The 23,728-nt window shown below is 40.1% G+C and overlaps 1 protein-coding gene across 5 annotated transcripts in view; it reads left to right on the forward strand.

Annotated features, from left to right (window-relative positions):
- The first annotated feature begins 664 nt into the window (after positions 1–664).
- The window catches only part of chrm2a (cholinergic receptor, muscarinic 2a), a 90,552-nt gene continuing 67,488 nt past the window's right edge, over positions 665–23,728 (forward strand). For 3 of the 5 annotated variants that reach the window (XM_020042775.2, XM_010892592.3, XM_010892591.3), the window contains exons 1-2: positions 665–824; positions 4,855–5,003. Coding sequence is in view for 1 of the 5 variants with exons in the window: in XM_010892591.3 (XP_010890893.1) it covers positions 4,973–5,003 (31 nt within the window). In the remaining 4 variants the exon portion in view is untranslated. Of the gene's footprint in view, positions 829–4,854; positions 5,004–23,728 lie in introns of all 5 variants that reach the window. The other 2 variants (XM_020042776.2, XM_010892595.3) reach the window with 2 other exon arrangements.

Below are 23,728 nucleotides of genomic sequence, written 5' to 3' on the forward strand. Positions count from 1 at the left end.
CATATAGGATATCTACTGTGCACCACTGTATTCAGATTGACTGTCAATCAGATTTGTAACATCACAAAGAAGGCCAAAGAAGAACACTACAAAGAAGGCCACACCACCAACAGACTGAAAGTCACAATTTTCCTTTCTTTTTTTTCAAACAGGATATTCAACAGTTCCAGAATTTCAGTGTTATTTTGATCTCTGAGTATGAAATCTCAAAAATAATGGAGATTTCACATTTTGAACTGCACTTGGGCTTTAACCAGGAAAACCTACTTCTCAAATGACTGCAGTCTCAGCGTGTATGATTAGAAAGCTAAATACATTTTAATCCTGCTATGCAGATGTGAGCTTTAAACATGACCCACTGTTTCACCTTCTTATTGACTTTCACACAGCTTTTTTGCTCAAGCTCCGAGGGTACCATGGTACTGAAACGTCTGTCCAATAGCCGTTGCTACACAGACCCCATTTTCTGTAATGGCAAATAAAAATTCTAAGCCACAATCGCACATACAAGGCAACCATAGTAGCAAATGTATAATTGCTGTAGAATAATTATGACGCATTTTTCCATTTACATCACAATCGGTTTTGTTTGTCAAAGCAAGACAGGACCCCCCTCCCTCCCTCAAATATCTCTCTCACTCTCTCTCTCTCTGGCATACACGCGCAGACACTAGACTCCCTCACCACTTTTCCAAGCCAAGAAGATAGCTTTACCACCCCAGCATGTCCTCAGACATGCAGCCGTGTGATGAAGCGGACCAACTAACTGCTAGAAAACACGGGGCGAGGGAAACCGACGGCACGAGGAGCAGGAAAGCCTGAGAGTAGGTGATTTACTGAATAACATATATCGCTAAGTGCTTAATGATGTTCGGTTATTAATGTTTTTAAATTGCTTAGTTACTGACGTGCGTATGATAAAACACATGCGTGGTGTAATCGTGCATTTTCAACTAACCTTTACATTTTGTCGCGGATTTCAGATGAACTAATTTAAGGTACTGTACTGTGTATAATTCATTAACATCAGTCGGGGCAGTATACTATAGAAGAACTTTCTGCGCAACAAGCAATGTTCACTTACCGTATGAAAGAGATTTTCGGGCATTCACTAATTACTCGAAACCAACCCATACTACACAATAGAAATTGTCTTACAGGTACATTACCTTTCCAGTCGAAGGATGTAATAAACGTTTATTTTAGAATCATGGGAGTGAATATGGTTTGTTCTTTAGCCAATGTCATATGTACATTGTGCCATTGCCTGACGCCGTTTGTAATTGTTGCGGCACAACGTGCGACTTCAGTCATGTATATAGCCTTGTCAGAAATGTAAAGCAATTTCAAACAAGGTTTGTGAGAAGTATTGTTATAACTACATTTAAGAAAGAATCGAGACTGAAAACTAAAACCTCCACTGGAGAGATGTCTATCTTGTTCGCACACTGGACAAAGAAATTCTGGATTGCAAATAAATATATGATCATATTTAAGATTGTTTTCTTTTGCCTGCAGTCAAGGTTTTACTTTGAAAAGTGCAATGTTATTCTCAAACGATCAATATTATTTTAAGCGGAAATAAAACATTATACCACGCTTACGATTATTAATGAGCCTTTGTTCTCTTGGTAATTACAAATATCAAAAGGGACATACTCGTCATTTGCTGGGCTCTTGTTGCCGAGACACCCATGGCGCCATGGTTCCTATATATGGGAATGTTATTGCACATCCCGGTGCCAAGCACTCCAGCATAACAGCAAGCATTTATTCAGTTGACCAGCTGTCTTGCATTACATGTCATCCTATTGTGCAATATTGTTGGTTTGCGTCATTTCAACATGATATGGTTTGTGTTTTGTAGGTTTTAATGGGTTTCCACTTTATATAGACAGGCAATCGTAATCATTTTGCTATCAGCTATGAGGCATGTGGAAGTTTATGCGTAATTTGGAAACGATGCCCTTGATTAGGAAACCGTTCCACCTGGTGCAAGGAATGTCTTTTCAGTGTGGACCGAACGGTATTGCTTTGTTCGCTACCCCACAATGGAAAACTGTGACTTATTTTTTCATGTCGTCGTCAGCTTCAATTAATCAATTCACCGCAACATGAATCTCGGTTTACAGCTGCATGAACATGGCTGAATATTATGAGAGAGGTTCTCCAATTCTTCAATATAAACGCACGGTGCGTTTACCCTTGATTGTTTTGTAATGGTGATGAGAAAAAGGGGTCCTAATGCGTTTGTTCGACCTTGTTGAGCTGGCCGACTGCGCGTAAAAGCGCGCTTGGCAATGCGCGGAATCGGAGTTTGGAATATGGCAGGCGCCGGGTGGCACAGATTAGCCAATGAAATGGATCTTCTGACTGAGAGCAGTAACAACATTGCAATCAGTGTGATATTTCACATTTCTCAGTAGCCTAAATTGAGATTGCAGCATTATAGCATGACGAAATAGCGTTCACACCAGGTTTTGAAGTAACTGCTTATGTTGCTGGAAGATTTGTAATTCTTCCCGATTCCCCCTCGGTCGTGTCAATCTGGTGGTTTGCATCAATTACCATGCGCATGTGATGTATGTGTAGATGTGGTCACACTGCGGAGAATGAATGTACCTGTTAAATAAACAGACCCACAAGCTCACACAAGGATAGTTACGTATATACGTAAATCAATACACGTATCTACGTAATTCAATTTAAACAGCCTAGACTCTTAAAATTGTGAAATATAATAATATACATATATATAATACATACATAGTTTATACATGACAATAGAAAACCTTTTTTTATATATTACGAGTCTGTACTTGCTTTAGGTCACTAATTGGTTTCCCAAATCTAAATTACATTGGCCGTTTAACAGATTAGAGAGGGGGCGGATCTCTGGCTCCATCTCTGCCAACCCTTTGAAGATGGATGCAAATGTACCTCTTGTTAATGTGTTTGAAAGAATAATTGGCGCTCTTAATGTATTTGAGGTCCAGGTGCACATGTTGAAAACGTGGTCCTCATTCATAACATAAAAGAACGGACTATACACTCTCTCTGGTAATGCACTGGTAATTATTAAGAACAATGTGATCATGAATTCATCATTGAAACAAGGCAACAAACAGGTCCCCAACGAATAATATCTCGTTCACATTTCATTTGTGCACTGCTGTTACGTTGCACCGGTTGTCATTTATCTCAATTAGAACCGTCCACGACGGATTGAAGGCGGAAGGCCCCCTAGCGGTTGAAGTCGCCTTTGCATAACGGCCGCCGTATACTTAACAGCCGCCGCAGCCTGAAAATGTTCAGACTGCGTCGTTTCAGCGCAGCTAGTGTTCAACATAACCGGAAATGTGCAGAGCGCTGGTCCATTGGGATCATTCCTGCGTGCACGGAGACCAGGTTTCAAAAGCCTGTACCCTTCACCTCTCTCCCCATAGGCTAATCCCACTGTCAATAAAAGGCTGTTAACGTTTTTTCAGATATGCAAGTATTCTAGGCTTGTTGACTTACTACGAAGTATTTTCTTACTACAGAAATAAGTTGAGGCACAGGTAACCTAAGGAAAGGTTTCACTATGTCCTGAAACAATATATTGATTCTCTATTGAATACAAAGGTCATATTTTACAATCTCCGAAAAGGAACGCGATCTCAGAGAGTATAGCCGACACCTATCCAACCAGTAGGACTAGTGGAACGAGATTATAGGACATACATTTTGATGACATACATTACATCATGACACCTAAAGCGTCCATCCTCTAACTTTTATGCATGAATCATCTGGATGTGTATACGAACAGAAAGTCAAATTTCACCCAGATATATCCAATGCGGGCAACACAGCACGCTTTGCGACTGCCGCTGCAACCCAATGATGTAAGACCAGTGCAGAGTTTCATTAGAAATGATTGAGCTTCCGGTGTACCAGAGAGAATCGACGCTGAAGGTGTGATAGAGGCTCAAGGCCGTGGCCGCGCTGCTGCCTTGACCAGATAAACATTGTTCATTACGACCTATTTGGAATATCTAAGTACAACGTCATTTATTTTGTTCCAAACAGCGAGTGCAACAGATGCATTAAAACGCCAAGGCATTCATTGTTAATATAAAATTACGTTTTCATAATCAATGTCTGGCCAGTTATGAAAAGGAATTATTTAATATCTGAAAGAGACATTAATTTTGGCTATATTTTGTGTGGAACATTTTTCATGTTTTGAATTGTAAGCTGGCTAGATCACTGAACAACTCTCATTAATCTGCAATAAAACAGAAGTTCAGGATGCTAAAACATCTACCAATTTTTGCTGCGACCCATTTCCATGCAGCATTTCTGGCATTAAGATCACCGCCAAACATCTACACGTCTCGTCAAAGACAGAATCAAACTCGCCACAGTGTGGGATTCATTCTGTTGTGATTAGTTATGCAATGAGTAAGTCAAATTTACAGTGTGGTATCGTATAGATGATGTCCCTGCATGTTTACTGATGTTTGCATTTACTGCTACTGACTGAAGGTTTACTGAGGTGACATTTTGAGAAAAGTCCATTGCTGTATAACAAAATATAATCAAAGTTTGTTATCTCTGTAGAGACATTGACAACCTATCACTATTGGAAAAGAGGGATAATGGGATTTTAGTGTGGTTTGGAGGCAGTGAATGTGTATTTAATATGTATTTAAATCATTTTAAGGTAGTTTCTTGACAGTGTTAACAAAAGTTTGTTTTCCACTCTCCAACATATCTGCAGAAAACATACAATGTGAAGGTTGTTCAAGGTCAAGGAACTAAAGGTGGTAGGATTACCATTCAGTGAGATACTATCGGTTTTCTCTATAGGGGCCTCCCAGTTCCCCTCATCGTAAGACTTCTACCTGGACTGAACACAATGGAGACTGTTTGACTGTGGAAGTGGAGGTTTACTGTACAGTAGCTCAGCAGGCCCCATCACCCCTTCATGATATGCAGTGAGCCCATGCCCCTAACAGGTACGCTGGAACATTTAACTGATTGAAGACCTGCTGTGATTTTTAAGTTGTTGCTGCCACTGAACATTAGATACTTGTACTTTTCCAGATATTTTATCCTTCCGTAATATTCTGTTAGAAGCTTAGTAAGTGCTTGCCTAAGAGAGACCACTTGTAAATGGCTCTGAATGTCATTCAGGTTCCCTGACTCACTTGCAATATGCACTTATTTTTGCTGTGAAACACAGTAATTACATTTACATTCAAGACATTTAGAAGACACTCTTACCTGGAGCTACTTACAGTAGTGAGTGTGTACATTTTCATACTTTCATACATTACTTAAATCTAAATACCCACACTGCAAAAATGATCAGTCTTATCAAGTATATTTAACTTGTTTTCAGGTTAAAAAAATCTAACCATCCTTAAAATAAGCTCTTAACAAGCTAGGATATACAGCTTGTTTTTAGAAAACATGTCTTGTTCCATTGGCAGATTATTTCACTTATTTCAAGCAAATATTTCCTCAAAAATCGTTAAATTTTCTTGTTCCATTGGCACCATTTTTTGCAGTGCACTGGAGTCCAAATTATAGAACTATATATTTCCCTGAGTGTCCTTTGACCCTTCAGATGCTCTTTTAAAAAGATATTTACATATGAAGCCTTGATTGGCTGATATTGGACTAGAGTTCACCCTGTATCCTGAAGAACAGTCATTAGGCTATTATCATCAGATTTAATTTGTCCCAAACTAAGCCTTAAGATCCATCCTACCTCAAAATGCCTAAAATTCCAGACATTATTTTCAAACAGCCAATACACAAGTTATTTTGATCTCATTATGTGGACACGGGAAAATCACGTTTTGTTTGCACTAGGCCTTTAACCCATTATATTACGTGTTCCTAAAATAAATGACGTTGTACTTAGATATTTCAGATATGTACAGTATGTTAACTTATAAATCATCCCAGGACTTAATGTAGAGCCTGAGTGGCCGGCATGAAGGGTATATTTCATGGAGCAATAACAAAACAAAGATGTCTTTTTAAAAGTAAAAACCTAGCAAGTTGCTGTGTGTGTTTGATTTACCGGACATAAGCCTTCAGAACAGTTGTTGTTGAGCGGTGGATGTGCCGCTCATCAGTGGAGCTGGAAGCTGGCGTCAGTTGAAAGGGATGTTTAATTATCACGCTTTCAACCACAGCAGGCTCCTACATTTGCACTGAGCTGCTGGTCTAATCGAGTTATTTTATATCATTACACACTTATTTATTTTATTTTTATGCAATTTAAATGTTATTTTTTGCATTGTATAGATAAGCAAAGGCTTGTGAGGGAATATTATCTAATTAAGCTCTAAACAGGACAAGAGCGTGACACAAATATTCCACTTCAAAGTGTTCACATTTGAGCATAATGTGAAGGTAAGGATGTTGTTCTCTGTATAGTGGTTTATTGTGAAGCTACATTCATGACAATATCAGTCATCATCACTCAGAAACGTGTGAATACTATCCTTTATGTGTCGAGATATAACATGCCCATTTATGGTCCAAAAAAAGTCTTTATCCTGTATGTAGATACAACCAGGGGCGTAGGTTTTATTATACATGAGTGAGACATGTCCCCCCCACTTTTTGAAAATGGCATTTTGTCCCGCACACTTTTTATCAACACAACTCTTATTAAATAAGAAAAGGCTCAACCTCTTTAGAACATTGCAGTGGCAGTATGGTAAGCAATTGCATAATTCGAATCAGACTAGCTTTAGGACCACACGCAGGCACTTTGCTTTAGGAACAGTTGTTGCTGGATAGGTCTGGTTATGGTAGTAGTGTTGAGGCTACGGTTGCAACTAGCAACTGCAATCTCTAGCTCATGAAAGTTTGGTAACCTTGCTGACGTTACCGCTTGTTAATTACATCCCGTAACGCATGAATGGGGTAGATATGTATCTTATCAAAGTGTTTTTCTAAAACAGGTAAGGTGTACTTATATGAATGATAATTGCAAAACCTACAGCTCCGGAAAAATTAAGAGACCCCTGCACCTTCTTCTTTCCTTCCCAAAAAAGTTGAAAAGGAATGTTTTGAGTGTGGAACCGAAGCGTTCAATTTGCAGGGGTCTCTTAATTTTAACCCTTCGGTTTCTCACTCAAAACCTTCCTTTTCAACGTTATTTTGCTAGCTAACAAACAGTCTACATAACACTAGGTTCACTTCACTCATGGCTAGCACCATATGACACCAGTCATGAAAAGACTGAAGTTAGACAAACGGGCGTTTTTTTAATGCAAAGACAAAGTGAGTGGTACAGCTAGCTAGCTTTGATACATTAGAAGATATAGCTAGGTAGTTGATCTCTTGAAAAGTTGTAGTTCCATTTGACAATAAGTAGCTGCATTTGACATTTCAACCTAATTTGGGTCTTATAGATCAAGCATTGCCATCAGGTTCTGCAGGCATCAATATAGATCAAGTTGTTCTTGTCATATGTCCTGCATTTTAGCAGGATCAGATGGTGACCGTGAGAAGGTCCTTGTCATAGTAGGATCAGACAGCCAGGGAGAAAAAGGTCAGCTGTGGAGCTGAAGTAAAGTTCTCTTTAAAAGTGGATAACTTAAATAAAATTAGTTATGTGTAGCCCATGTCTTGAATGTTCATATTTATTAGTAGGACCAGAAGGATGTTGAGTCAACCAGTGTAGTCATGCAAGAGAGTGGTGGAGCTTGGGAGGTGAGGTTGTGAAATTCAAGTACAGGACAGGCAAAATGTACATGTAGATCACATTATATCAGCCACACACATTGAAATACAGAGGTCTGTAGTAGCTCTTCACTAAGAGCAAACAGAAAATATATCAACTAAGTAATATTAAATGAAATGGCTGAAGGCTGTATCTTACGTGTTTGTTGTAGCATTATCAATGAGATGTTGTGTCCATCAGTGCACATACAACATTTGGCCAAATGTATGTGGACACCCGACCATCACACGTATATGAGCTTGTTGGCCATTCCATTCCAAAACCCAGGGACGTTTGCAAAAACATTTGTCCCCACTGGCCTAGCTATCCTGGGTGCGGTTGCACCAGGTCTAACAATGGGTGGGGGCCCGTGCTTGACCTCTATAAGTGTTTTTTGTAATTGTATTTTAAATTGTGTTTCTATGTGGTCAACACAGTCAGACCTCAGGATCAGCTTTCCATGCGTATATACCGCTTCACAATGTTTCTTACGGGGGGGGGATACAACTATACATGGTTCTAAAAACATGTTTCCCTGGATACAACCATGTATAGTATTGTATAGTACGTAACAGAAGGTGTCACATGTCTATGACTCACCTCAAGAATATTCTAAAACAAAATTGGTATTTATTTGTTTTATGTGAAATAATATCCAGCCATGTTGTTGTGTCATAACAGCATTACACCAGTGGAGCTGATGGGTTAGTTATCTGAAGTAGTAGGAGTCAAAACATATACAGTACGTACATTAAAAACTTAAAAAAGCTGAGGAGTGCTGATGGATAACCTGCTCTATCAGATCTTTATCTATCACTTTGAGGTATGAAGGAAATAAATGGTGTAATTGCATTTGCTATAAAGACTTCAGGAGTTTGTTGAAGTAAGTAGTACATCTATTCTTTTTTTTGTCTGTGCTTTTTGTCAGCATATTTCTGTAAAATCCCCTAAGATGCAACAACCTGGTAATTTGTCGTAAAGCGCACTATATTACACAACCTCAGATGACCCCAGTCATGATTGTGTAGTGTTACTGCTTGATAGAGTACATCAGAAGCCATTGGTCTTTCAAACTGCTGTTAGGTGATCCTTTCAGGGTGCCAGAGAAGACCTGAAATCATTTAATCATGGCCGAAGATAATTAAAGATCTGTTGATAGGATTTTAATGAACATTTTTTTTAAATCTCTTAATTCATCAAAGCTGTTTTTTCTCTTCTCCCTTCCGTTCTCCTCCTCTGAAATAGACAGGCTTCCAAAAGCTTGCAGTGTCTTTGTGGTGCGCAGTGAAGCTGTTCCTACTGCCTAAGAGCGTTTGTACACTAAAATACTTTGATTTAGCTGAAAAAGCCTTATCGCCAGATTTGTGTTGTGTAAACTGGTTAAAATATCAATTGTCACACATTGTCTGCCTAAGTAACTGAGGTCTGAAGACCATGTTTTACTCAATGTGTATTGGAGTGGAATAAGCGGTAATGTGGGAAGTCTGGTTTTGTAGATCCTTCCAGCTCGGTTAAAAATGTAGTTGTCAGGAATCAAAGGATTTTTATTAAGTTTTGACATTTTGACTTAATTGTAAATTAATTGTAACCTGGAATGGTTTTCATAACCATTTTTGTAGTCTAAATAGGCTCTAATAAACAGATTTCACTACACTATATTTGAGTTAATAGCTGCTATCAGCTATTCTTGGAATACAGATAAGAAATGGAAGGTAGAACCTTTTTACTGCTGTCTGTAAACAACCCAGAATCATGTGTTGTACAACTATAAAGACCCCAAATGACAACTACTACTTACTAATAGTTATTAATATTGGCACTAAGTATTTATACCATCGAAATTGCAATGTATGTGTAATATTTCTCAGACTGTGCTCAGTTCTCAGACACAGCTGAGGAAGCCTCAGGTGTTCCTAAGTCCTGCCACTCATCCAGTAATAATGCTGACTGCCATTCCTGGTGCCTTAATTGCACTAAGCCTCAAAACTGGATAAATCCGGTACTGCTTTTACTGTACTTCCATCATTATTATTGGCTCCATATAACTTTCAGCACTCTCCTCCCATACTATATCAGTGAGGAGCAGTGATGTAGTAATATAGTATAATGCTAATTTCCTAGCAATGTGAGAGTGTAAAAGACACAAGGCATGGAGAGATATCCACCAGTCCCGGCCCCTTTGACCTCATACACACATACAGAAGTGGGCTATTGGAGTGAAATTCATTGGCCAAAATACATAGAGAATTAGTTGAAAAGGAGAAGGTATTTAGTGATTCTTTTCCCGATCACCCCCTCTAGACTCAGTAGGTAAAGAATTGTACAGCCAGCTTCTCTCATCTGTCTGGTCTTCTTACCAGTGCTGCCCAGATAGGGTCTGTTCCGCTAGGGCTGCTGTTGATGATAATGATGATGATGATTGTGTGGGTGTTTGTGAGGGAGCTGTGTCAATTTATTCTCTTTTGGGTCATGAACACCAACGACCAATTAGACAGAAAGAGGGATCATGATACGAGCCGCAAAAAAAATATTCAACATACCAAATGTGTCCCTGCTATTCTGGTTAGTTCAAGCATTTTCAAATAGTCAGACAGGACCGGGCTGTACTGTAAATAGGTAATTCAGAGCCACTAACAGGCCTGGTGAGACTGTCTGCATGGGTTTGTGTGATGTCAAGAAGAAAGATAGCATCTGAGACATTAGATATAAACACTCCGGAGAGAAAGCTCAGACCCACACTCATTGGCACCACACCCTTACTCCTTTGCTTGTCTTTTTTTCTCTCTTCCTGGCTGGTTACTCTCTACGCACAATCTTCTACCTTAGAAAGTCCTATGTAACCCTTTAAATACATTTGAGTATAAAAGCTAAAATTATGATAATGATACTGTTGATAAGAATCCCCCAAATGTTAACATTCTCCAAAGAGATTGGGATATGTGATGTGCATTTCCTTAATTTATTCAACATTTTACCTGTTTAACATTTAGTGGTATTGCCTGTGTTTGGTTTTCCAATCAAACTTCCAATGGCGTTTAGCAAACTCTAGGCACTGCCATTTGTCTTGATGAGAGTATTGTCTTTCTTCTGGCAAGATGTTCTAATAGCTTGTTGGCATGGAGGTGGCATCTAATTGTACGTATGGAGACTTGGTGACCCTGTTAGAAATCGGCGGTTTCGTATAGTGGTCAAATAATGTAGAACCTGTATCAAATCGAGGGAGAAGTTCGCTCACGTTTATTGGAAAATTGCAGCACAGATGTCATACGGTGAACGTTCCATTATCTTCTCACTGTAAAGATAGTTGCCAGCTAACATATACATTAAGGGTGTTTCTACCTAGCACAGATCATGTTTCTAGAAGTCAACCCCCATGCCAGATGGCCATTGTAAAAATTCCTATGGTCATTAGAGCACAACCTACAGAGTGATAATCTAAACAGAGAGGTTTCTGTTGTTCTCATAATCTAGGCACATTCACCTACAATGAAACGTACATTCATATTGTAATTGTTAATGCTCAGACTCCACAACCCCAAGATTCAAGCTACTTCTGTAATTTTCCAATTGTGATCCATACCCCAACATAAGAGGAAGTTATGGATGTCCTTTTAAGAGTTCCTTATGACCCATATTGACTTGAAAAAAATATGTTGTTGCTGTAATTAAGAATTAAGAAAGTTATCATACTTATCAAATAAAATAACGGCTAGGAGTCCCAATAATAAATACAATCCACTCAAGAAGTATTAGCACCCTTCATGAAAATGAGCAAATGTGAATAAACAACAAATGATGAGTCATATTTATGAGGACACACTCTGGTCTGATGAGACCAAAATCTAACTGTTTGGCCCAAATCCAAGCGGTGCATCTTGTGAAAACCAGATACTGTGCATCCCGCACATCATGCTCCGGGATGCTTCTCTGGGTATGACAGACTATTCAGGATTGTGGGAAGGATGATCAGAGCAAAGACAAAGAGGTCCTTGAAAAAACCTGACCCACAGCGCACAGGACTTAATCCACAGCACGAAGATTCATCCTTCAGCACAAGAATGACCCGAAGCGTGCAACCAAGACAACAGCCAAGTGGCTTTGAGGATGGGTCTGTGATCGTCCTTGAGTGGCCCAACCTAAGCCCCTGACTTGAACCCGACTGAATGTCTGTGGGGAGACCCGAAGATGGCAATTCACTGACAATCTGACAACCGGGGCTTGAGCAGATCTACAAGGAAGAATTGGAGAAATTGCCTAAATCAAGCAGTCAAAGTTGTTAGAGGCATACTGAAGTACAGTTGAAGCTGTAATTGCTGCTGAGAGGCAAAATATTAACTGAATTGTCTAAATACTTATGAACATGAGATATTTCTGTTCTAAAAACATGTTTTCACATGGTCATTACGAGGGTGCTGTGTAGGTTAACGGACAAAAATTATAACGACAAAATGTAGAGAAAGCACTCTGAATACTTTCGGAAGACACTGTATATAACATGATATTATATAGAATTTGCCTACAAAATAACTTTATTTTCAAAAACTGCAAACCTAAACATAGTCATTGTAGTATTGCTGTTTTTTATATTTTGCATATTCTAACAATGTATTATATTGTGTTTCACTAGTTTTTACGATTTGATCTTTATTTATGATCTTTTGTATTCTTGATTATATATATGCTTATGTATATGAAACCAATAAAATATACACTTCATCACCTTTTTGAAGGCTTGCATTTCAGTTTAAGACTGCCAAAAATGCTGAAATCAAACTCAGTAGTGGAGAGATTGCTTGACACGAGCTCTCCATTTTGTATATACTCTCACCAGCTAAACACAGGCCTTGAACTGAAGATAATGATGGAACCTTAGAAGAGAAGAAAACGTCCAGGCACCGCACTGACTGATTTAGGGACGAAGAATGTTGGTGTCTCAAGTGCACTTGTTAAAAGTGAAAAATATGAATACAAGCAATAATAATTTCAGGTTATAGGTTTCAGCAGTTCCTCAGTATATTTTGTTTATAGCATTGAGTAAAACTCATCTCTACTTTTGTTTCTTTTTCCACCACATTGGGCAGTACAGAAATAGTTTTTATGTGCTTACCTGGTTAGATTTACTGTGGCTGTCTGCGCTGTGTAAGTAAACGCAAGACGAAGTCCAGATAATGGTTGTAAAAGCTGCTGTCTTGTTAGTTCTGGATGGCATTTTGTAGGTGTCTGTTTTTTTTATTTCAGAGAATGAGTAAAGATGTATGCCTCGCTGTGAGGTGCCAGGGGAACAGTGGAGGGAAATCACTGGAGTATGTAGACATTCGAAGGAGCAAAAGAGAATGTGATGGAGAGGAAACAGGTCATACTGTAGGAAACTACCGCTAGCAAAACAAGACCAGGTCGTTATAGGGACACTACAGGCATAAAAACATTTCATGGAAATGTTCCTAGACAAATCTATAAAGTCACAGGATTACCCAAGGTCTAGATACCTTTATCCAAGGTCTGGATCTTCTTTTTCAACCTCAAGGTGTCAGTGAGGACAATGACCAGTCATTTGTCCTATAGACCTGACACACACAGATCCGTGGCTGGACCTGACATTCACAACGATCCCATTATAAACAAAAGTCTTTCCTTTAGGCTGAATTGACATTTGGATTAAATGCCAGGGAGAAAGAGTGTTTTTAGGTCATTTATGTGCATTTAGGAATGGTCTTCCCCTGCTGATTCACTGTGGCATTTATAGAGGAGTTCTGTGGTTTTATAAATAATGAATTTGCACCCATTTTTATTATTCTCTTTAGACTCCTAGTTTTGTCAGCTAGCTGTGATATGACGGTGTTATTTGAGGTGACAGAGACAGGGTTGCCAAGGGAGCCCAGAGATTAGTGTCAAACAGACTTGGGATGGATTGACTGTTTGAAGCCCTCCACACCCCTGCATTCCCGCCCTCTGATGGCCCTCTACAGAAACCCTTCAAGTATAGGAATGGACTCCGAACACGCAGGGGGAAAAACGACGAGCACAACAGGGGGAAAAACGACCAGCACAACAGGGGAAGCTCTGCCTGTCAAGCAAGGTGTAACAGAGAAGTGTGGAGAACAGCAAATAGACAAGTGAGCGATGAAACAACATGTCTTTCATTCTGTCCGGTTCTGAAAAATAACCTCTCAAATTCAAGGACACCTCTTTTGTGTTGTGGCAAAGCTGTGTATTTTCTTCAAGCTGACACCGGAGTAGCTGTGGGGTCAGATCAAATGCGAGGCTGGTGGGATGTAGGATATATATGCGGTAGGAACTCGTCTCCTCCCGCTTTGTCAGTCCTAGTTTGCATCAGCAATTGAGAAGGTCGTTTTCCTCTTTCCCATTTCAGTGTCCCAGGTCAATCAATAGAACAACTATGACCAAATCAGAGGGGCTTTAGCTAAGAGACAGGTGATCATAGAAAGCTGTTGCAAATCAGAATCCATAAAGGATACTGTTATATTGAATCCATCTTGAGTATGGGATCCAAAATGGCCATTAATATTGAACATCAAAAAAGTGCTGTGTTTTGCACTGGCGTCGTTAGCCCTGGCCATCCAGATCTTTTATGAATAGGCCCGGATCTCAAATTGGGGGGGGGGGGGGCTAAGCCCCAATGTATTGTCATCCTAGCAATGTCTCTGGTGTTTAGTATGTCTTGGTTATATTGGTGTAAGTGCTGAGGTAAAGTTAGGGACCGACAAAATTCAAAGTCCTTTTATGTAATAATTTTTTATCTAGTCAGTCGATGCCATTAAATACTGCCAGTTTCCATTAGACCAAAACCTGTTGCTCATTACAACAAGCAAATCCTGCCCTGAGTATAAACACTGGGATGCAATTATGTCTACAAACAGTTAAACAGCCCTACAGGAAAAAGGGCTAGATAGGTTGGGAAATTGACTTTTCTCTGTATGTAACGGATTTGCGATAATGTAGACAAACCCATGCGGTAATAAAAGTTTACTGAGAAATAAGTTCTGCTTTATTGCATCAAACAATGCATTATCCCAAATATCATGATTCATGAAGCGTATGTTTGAGGCTTAACTTCATACAATGTAAATATTTTCTTTGCGGCACAGACATTTGTTCAGAACTGGCTGGTGTTGGTGCTGATGCCCGACTGACTCATCTTGTATTTGAGGTACCTCAGATCCTTCTCCAGCAGTGACTCACCATGGTCTCTCTTACTGACAGAAGTCTGGAGGCGTGTGACAGCTTTAACAAATTTGGGCAGTGGAATGATGAACTGCATTCACGCTCCGTAGTGGCGACAGCATCTGGAGAGAGCGTTACACCTAGCTGACATGAACCAGGAAATTATTTTTGACTAAAATCTTTACCTTGTTGGCGTACCCAGTTTCAATCCGACCACTCTGCGCGCATGCATGCTGGGCATCCAAGCTCCCATTAAGCCTACAGAAATGACTGCCTATCTAACTGATAGGGTACACCAACAAAACCATAGACAAGCTTCATTCCATGCCAAATCATGACAGCTTTATGTAAAGCTTTATAAGCTTTATACCTGGTTGATGAAAAAGGGGAAATATGTGTGGAGGGCACTGTACTGTATCTGGTCTAGTATAGAAGTTTTTGCAAACTGTATGATTGCCATTTAGAGTACCCTATATTGCAACCCATCAAAGCATCCACGTAAACATTGTATCGATGACAGCAAATATGGCGGCTCAAACTTACATTCAGTGGTGTACCACTGGCTGTAGTGTGCTAGCTAGCCAGTGTGCATACAGTAAATACTTTAAACTGTCATAAGACATCAGCTCCCTAAAGTAGTTTAATTATCTCACTACCTGGTGCTGCCTCCACACCCTACGTCCAGCAACTGAAATGAGAAATCAACCTTCCTATATGTATACCACTTTGGAATACTTTTCCATTAGTGTGAACCAATATGGCCTCCAGTCTATCTGCTTCTTGCCATAGAGCAGTAAGGGCCTTTTCTCATGCCACTGGTTTGTAATGGAGACCCTGCTCCAGAAAGCTGAGGTAATTGTTGACTGTGGGATCACGGCTGTCTTCTAAGGAACAAAGCTGTGAAACATCAGTCCGCTACCACCAGCTGACCGGGTTCAATAACTTTTCACACTCTATGTGCATATGCAGGGCCTGAACGGGGAACAAAGCGTAGTGTATTGGTTTGAACACGTTCGGGGGGTGGATTTTGTAATAAACGAAGGTGGACAGCAGATGTTAATGACACCAAACGGTGCTCATGAAGGATGATCGAGTGTTGGCCTGCATTGGGGAGACAACCATGCCTGACAGGACAGTCTGTTAATAAAACTGGGAAAATGGGCCTGTTGCTCCCTCAAGTATTGGTTCATTCGTCTTGTCGACGGCATTGACAAGCAGCCAGCTCTGCTCTTGCTCTCCTGCACCGACCTCCCTTAACCTCACAACCCTGTCTGACAGCCCCACAGATGTGCTGCATTCTTAGAGGTGTGTGTGTGTGTGTGTGTCAACTTACTGTGCTTTTAGGCACATTTACATCAGAGGATCGGTTATGACAGTGACCCTCACTGACGTTCGTAAGCAGACAAAGGAGATTCCCCCGTCTGTTTTGTTCACGCTCTACCGTCAGTTCCTGGCTCGGAGTCTGTAAGGCAGTCATCCGTGCTTCCACCTTGGTGACAGTGTAGGGAAAATCCCACTTCATCCGTCCATCACAGAGCTGCTGTACCCTCACATTCCCAGGGATGAGTATCTACGCCAAAACGCTTCCTTCTCCACAAACCAGACCAGGCACTGGTATAATGGAGTGTTTGGGACTGGTGCTGTTCTATCTTGGTGACATTCTACTCTCTGTGTTTTTTGTGGCTGTTGGAGGGCCATGGTCTGTGAGATCCAGATACGTATAGAGACTCATTTCCCTGGTGCTTACAGTCAGGAAAGCCCTATCTGTCATGCAAAGGCCGTCCTTGCCCTGTCTCTTTGAAGTAAGGGATTGGATTTGGTAATGCAAGGTATCAGGAAACAGGTCATAATATAGGAATGAAACTATTTTCTTTCACTGAATGCACCTGGTGTGTAAAAGGCCTACTGTACTGTACTGGTCTAAAATGCACTGGAAGTTTCATACGAGGGTCCTGACTCATTAGACCAGGTGTGTAACTAGAAATCCAGTCATGTCAATCCATTCCAAATGAATCTGTGGTTGGGTGAAATCTGTAATTCTTTCAGGAATGTTTAAGTGGCTTTTAATATTTTAATTCTGAGGTGTGGTTAACCCTTGCTCTCATATAAACCCACAGGGGGCTAACATTAATCAAAAGAGCACAGAACACGTTTGATGGATAGGCTTTATGATTTAAAATTCTCTTGAAAATGTTTTTTTTTAGTAATTTCATCTATGGGTTTAAATCCAATGATGCCCAGCCCTCTAAATTGCATGCGAGGCCCTGCTCAAAAACTCTGGAGATTTATGGTCTTCCTCCACTGGCCTGCATGAATTATTTATTACTCAATCTCCCTCAGACAAACCCTAGCAGCTTTTTAATCCACACTGATATCATCCAGCCTGACTCTGTATCGGTGCAGGGAGAGACATATAAAAACCAAACTGCTGCGACAACACATTCTCTCTTACAGTTTTTTGTCTTCTGCTTCTCCACAAATTTGGATAAAGTTTGATTACTTTTTATCACAACGCTTTGTCTGGATTACCAAATGTGATGTTATGCTGCAGGCGTGTGCCAGAATGATGAGGTACATGGTTGTATTTGGTCCGTTGAATTACCGGTTTCTGTAAGTGGTGGTTTGGGGAAAAGGGAAAAGAGGGGGAGGCCGCCAGACTGGGGGGGATTAGAAGGGGCTGATTCTCAGAGTAAAGGCTGTCAATTTCTTTTTTTGCTGTGAGGAGATGTGATTGAGCATGTCTGCTGGCTGCTTGGACCACAGGCCCACATCTCCACAGAAGAGGAATTGATTGAGCCGTCACCACCAACGGTTGCACTGGCCCTGGGCCCGTCCACCGGCCTCGTCCATCTTCCAGCCTGTCTGCCCCTGAAGTTATGACATCATGAGTCCCCTCATAAGGCACCTCCATTGTTTTGAAATGAAGGGACATCAATTTTCACAGCTCTACTGACCACGAATGATTTGTGAATGCTATTATCCTCAGAAATCGCTCCGGAAAATGGCTGCAAAATGTAGAGTCTGGGTGTGGGTGACTGGCTGTGTGGAAACCACATCTAAGTCGCCTGCTTTGGCCACATGCAATAGCTGTATTGACACTTTTGCAGGTTAAAATCATGAACATATTGACCTACACTGACTAGTTTCTTTAAATTTTTTGTCTATTATTCTGCCTTTGGAGGAAAACATTACTTATTAGGGAGAAGGGGCAAAAAATTACCAATAACCTGGATAGCGTCAGTGTTTTCAGAAGAGTTTCCCACTTGCCTTTTGCAGAAGCAGCAAGAGCATACCAGGTTGCCATACAGCTGACAGCGAAGGTTTTCATCCTGAGGCTTGACTAATTCATTATAAAGCCATTGAGTCCCCGGAAATTTCCATTGTAAGAATCAGAGCCTCAGAAATAAACTGCTGACTGTTTGAAACACGCCTTCCAAACCTGATCACAATGGATATGTAATGCATTTAGCACACAGATGTCCTTATGAATTCACTTTTTGTATAGGAAGCATGATGGAAATTGTTTTATTTCCTTGAAGCCTCTGTAAACACAGCAATAAAATATGTACATTTAAATATAATTTAAGGTGCATCTGAAGTATATCCTTTTCAAGACGTTTGAATGTCGACAAACGTCTCATCTCATCTCTCATCTTCATCCGCGACCCGATACCGGATAAGCGGATGAAGATGAGAGATGAGATGAGACGTTTGTCGACATTCAAACCCCCTAACTTTAAAGTAAACACAAGGGAGAATCTTTATTTGCCTCCTTTCGGGAAGAAGAGACTTATGAGGAGCTTTCAGGAGCCACACAGCTCGATACAATATGTGATCAAATGCAGAAATTTATCAGTGAAGCGCAGGAGTGAAAAGACCCGTTCACCATTCGCTTTCACACCTGCAATGAAGAATTCAATTTCCCCGTATGGACCCATCTGACTGTGGAGGGCTATTCTGCTGGGGCAAGATAAACATTACAGTGGAAAACAGTACAATAATACATTTTGAAGGAATATGTTGGGTATTTGTCTGAAGGGCCTGAATATTGGCCTACGGTAGGAAGAGGACTAAGGACAATGTCTTAGCAGATTGTGAACAGGCCTTCTGCATACTAAGCTGCTATGACCATTTGTTGTCTGATTATCCCATTTGAGTGCATTGTTCACTGTAAATGAAAAACACATTGTCCTGGTCTTGGCCTGTGGGACTGTTAATGATGTTGGGGATATACAGTGGGGAGAACAAGTATTTGATACACTGCCGATTTTGCAGGTTTTCCTACTTACAAAGCATGTAGAGGTCTGTAATTTTTATCATAGGTACACTTCAACTGTGGCATCAATGATCATGAGGAAGGTGAGGGATTAGCCCAGAACTACTCGGCAGGACCTGGTCAATGACCTGAAGAGAGCTGGGACCACAGTCTCAAAGAAAACCATTAGTAACACACTATGCCGTCATGGATTAAAATCCTGCAGCGCACGCAAGGTCCCCCTGCTCAAGCCAGCGCATGTCCAGGCCCGTCTGAAGGTTGCCAATGACCATCTGGATGATCCAGAGGAGGAATGGGAGAAGGTCATGTGGTCTGATGAGACAAAAATAGAGCTTTTTGGTCTAAACTCCACTCGCCATGTTTGGAAGAAGAAGAAGGATGAGTACAACCCCAAGAACACCATCCCAACCGTGAAGCTGGGAGGTGGAAACATCATTCTTTGGGGATGCTTTTCTGCAAAGGGGACAGGATGACTGCACCGTATTGAGGGGAGGATGGATGGGGCCATGTATCGTGAGATTCTTGGCCAACAACCTCCTTCCCTCAGTAAGAGCATTGAAGATAGGTCGTGGCTGGGTCTTCCAGCATGACAACGACCCGAAAACACACAGCCAGGGCAAACTAAGGAGTGGCTCCGTAAGAAGCATCTCAAGGTCCTGGAGTGGCTTATCCAGTTCTCCAGACCTGAACCCAATAGAAAATATTTTTACGTGGGAAAACCTGAGAAATCGCAGGGTATCAAATACTTGTTCTCCCCACTGTAGGAAATCATGAGACAAATGAAATAAATGTACTTGGTTCAGTAGTTAGTATGCCTATATTTTCTCTAGTAGATAAAAACATACGCATTTCTAATGGCTATTGTTATGGCAGGAGAAAACAAGATGCAAATGTGAATATAAAGAATGCATTCATTAAAGATAAACTAATACTAGATGTACTGTTCGCAGATCCAAACAATGCAAAACAGCAATATCTGAGATGAATACAAATTATATTTAAATGATTAATTTGAATTTATTGGCATTGGTATTGCAGGAATTCCAATGACAAACATACCAACTGTATAACTTCTCTGAACAAATGGACAGTATAAACAATGCAGTCAGTCATTCAAACAAAAAAGCTTGATCTTTTTAAATTCTGACAGATTTCTCCAAAGGGATAAAATATAATATTCACAGTATAAACTACACAGCAAACAGAATAGCCTATATCTTTCTGTCACTAGTAACCACTGATACAGATAGTGTTAAATCAGTGTTGAGAGAACTTTTTGCTTAACCCAGTTTTGCTTTCCCCAGAAATATCACCTGCTGAGCTATGTCTTGTAGAGGAAAATTACATTTTAAAATAACTCCTCCCCGAAATCTTTCTCATTGTGAATGTAACTCTATGTTCTCAGAGAAAACCCCTCCTTCATTCTTTACCCATCAGTTACAAAACCCTTTGGGGTGCCAATGTTGATTCACTCAGGTTCCTGGCAAAGTGTTCATACATCCCTTTACAAAAATAACTAAATAAGGATGTAGGGCACATAATTTTTTCTTTTTGTAAATGAAAAACAAAATTGATTTTCATTGTAAAGTTTCATGTACACAAATTAAAACAAATGAGAGTTTTCATACACAAGAAATGTCACATGGTATTTTTTCAGTAGATCTATTTATGATCAGTTCTTTCCCAAATATAATTAGTTTTTTCCACATTTGAAACATCTAAAGTGATACATTTTACATTTGAAACTCTAATTCACTAAGGGAAACATGTTATTCTTCTGACCAAAAGGGTGGTACTAACATGTGAACTCTAAATGTAATACACATGAAAATATGTTTTCACTTGTGACATTTAAGCTCAACATGTGAAAACAACCAGTATTGCCTTCAATATGGCAAGACCAAAAAAGTGTTGCATTTCAATAAAAATCTAATTGAGCTGGATGGGCTATAATATGTGAGCTAACCTTTATGATTCAGATTGAAGGTTTATTAATTTCTTATCAGCACTCCTGTGGCTGAGTAACTCTGACGCCATCCTCTCCCAGGCTCCCCTGAACTTTAGGCAGAAATCTTTTCATCCCAGTGTAAAGTCGAAGGCTGGCCAGAACAGACAGCTTTCACTAAAGGAGGATGAACACGGTAAAAAGCAGGGATTTGAAAAGGCTTTCTTGGTTGATGGGATAAGGTAAAATAAATATGCAGAGGCTGCATGGTTTTGTTCAAGAGCACAGAATAAACCAGACTGCTTATCAGGTTTGTGAAAAAGAAGACAAAAAGTCTGACCTCGCAATTTCATTATTAGTTATATTTCATTATAATTGGTCAATTTTCAAGCCTGTGGAGGTCACAGCCTTCATCCCGTAGCTATTTAAATGGACAGAGACATTTAAATCTCTTTGGGATTTATCTTATACTGAGTCTGTTGTGCAGTTTTTTGGCTGTTTAGACACAAACCTGAATTAGCCTCATCAACATAGAAAAGGGAAAGTGTTTGATTGTCAAATCGCAATAGGAGTTTAGAAGACGTGTTGAGAGGAGGTTTTATGACTATGTATAATTATATATGTACATTAGCTCAGGGAAAAAGATTTCAAAAGCAATTACCCTCTTGTCAATATCTTCCACCATTAACATAAATTAATATTTCAGTAGATTTTGCTTGTTTCTGTATGGATGTCATGATTGATGATTGCAATGCGTCTCTAGGTTTCTGTACAGAGCCATATTCATTAATGTTCAGTTGATGAAAGAAAAGCCTCTAAATTATATCAGAAGATTAGAAGTCCTCTCCAAAACCGAATGCATTTTCAAAACAGCAATACACAAGATGAACTGTCCTTTTAACAGCTAATTCACATAATCTCCCTCCTGCTTACTAAATTAATAACACATTCTGACTATAGTCAGTCAACAAAACATGGAATATATATTTGTGGGGTATATTTGTTATAAATAAACAAAGATAGCCCACAAGCTGTTGTTTCCAATTACCCCATATTTTTGTTGGTAGTGCAACTACCAGTTTTTTTAGGCTAGATCAGAAGTACTAACCACTGTGAGTTTCTCTTAAGTCGCTCTGGATTCTACTACTAAAATCCTGAAATGAAAAATTTGCTTGAGAAGCTGAGTAGGCAGAACCTAGGAAAGTAGGTGGTCAGAGTCAAACACAAGTTTGACTGTGAGATCCTATTAGGGAAAATTGGTGTATTCCAGCATGTTTCTGTTAGTGTAATATGCATGTGTAATAACTCAATTTGCCCTGCAATCCTTATTAACAACTATTTGACATTCTGTAAAGAACCAAGTCTGAAAAACTTTCCAGTTCGCTTTGTTCGTAAAGACATTCAACATGTTGCAAACGTTGAACTGAGATCAGATGAGCAAATTGGCAGAATGTCGACCCAGTTCCATTTCCCTCTAAAGGCTTCCACTAAATCTGTGCTAGTCTCATAGGTATGACAACGCATTGAGTGACAAGATCTAGGTCAGCAGGTGCCCAGCGGTGGCTCTACCTGTGCTATGGGCCACTAACATGTTTGCATTGACATTTTCTAATCATCTCGCTAGCATCAAGACAGGAAATGCCTTACTCCTACTCATTCCCCTTGTTCTTAATTAACGCTGTTAGCACAGAGCAGGAATATATTGGGCATATGGGGGGGTGGCTGGAGGGACAGACAGCAAGGCAAATAGCTGATTAAACAAATTCCTATCCAGAGCACTCAGCCCTGGGGGTTAAAGGGATAGTTTAGGATTTTGGCAATTAGGCCCTTTATCTACTTATCTAACTGCCTATTTACATTACGATACATTGTCCAATACACATCAGTGAAGATGCGAGGCGCTCGATCATTTTGTTTAAACTTACTGACGTCGATAGCTCCAGACTCCACCATCCCAGGATACATCCGCCAGGTTGGCAAGTGTCAAGATAACGGTGTCGAAACTACGTCAGGTTTCTATGCGGTGCGTGAACGCATGTCACTCGATTTTCCCTCTATGGGAGACTACTATGCTGTCAGTATGATGCTATAAGTACATCACATCAATGGAGTTCAGTAGAGGTGATTGTGTGGATAAAGCTCAGACTACCTCAAGTTGCTATCAGTCAAAACTAGATTTTTTTTAACATTTGTTTATCGCTGGCTCCCGGCAGCCCTCTGTTGGCTTGCATCTAAAGCTAAGCAGGGGTCAGTCACTGGGTGAGAGAGCAGTTGCTCTGGTATAAAGATCAAATCTCAATGCCTCAGGGCAGAGAAAGGGAGATTTCCCTTCATAGGTTGTCATTCACCCCCTCTGCCCGCAACAAACAAATGTGTGTAATATATTATAATTGATCAATGTATGTAATCAGTAATATATTTAAGTTGCTCTAGTTAAGTGTCAACTGAATTATTACAATTTGCAATGTAAAATGTTTACTAAATATATATTAATATATTATATAAATAAAATACAACCACCCATTGTTCTCCTGTACTGGCTGTCAGTGACTTGATGTAGTCAGAGTTACACTCCGCCCACAGTTATCAC

This window comes from Esox lucius, chromosome 23 (genome assembly GCF_011004845.1).
Source record: "Esox lucius isolate fEsoLuc1 chromosome 23, fEsoLuc1.pri, whole genome shotgun sequence".
NCBI classification, from domain to species: Eukaryota; Metazoa; Chordata; class Actinopteri; order Esociformes; family Esocidae; genus Esox; species Esox lucius.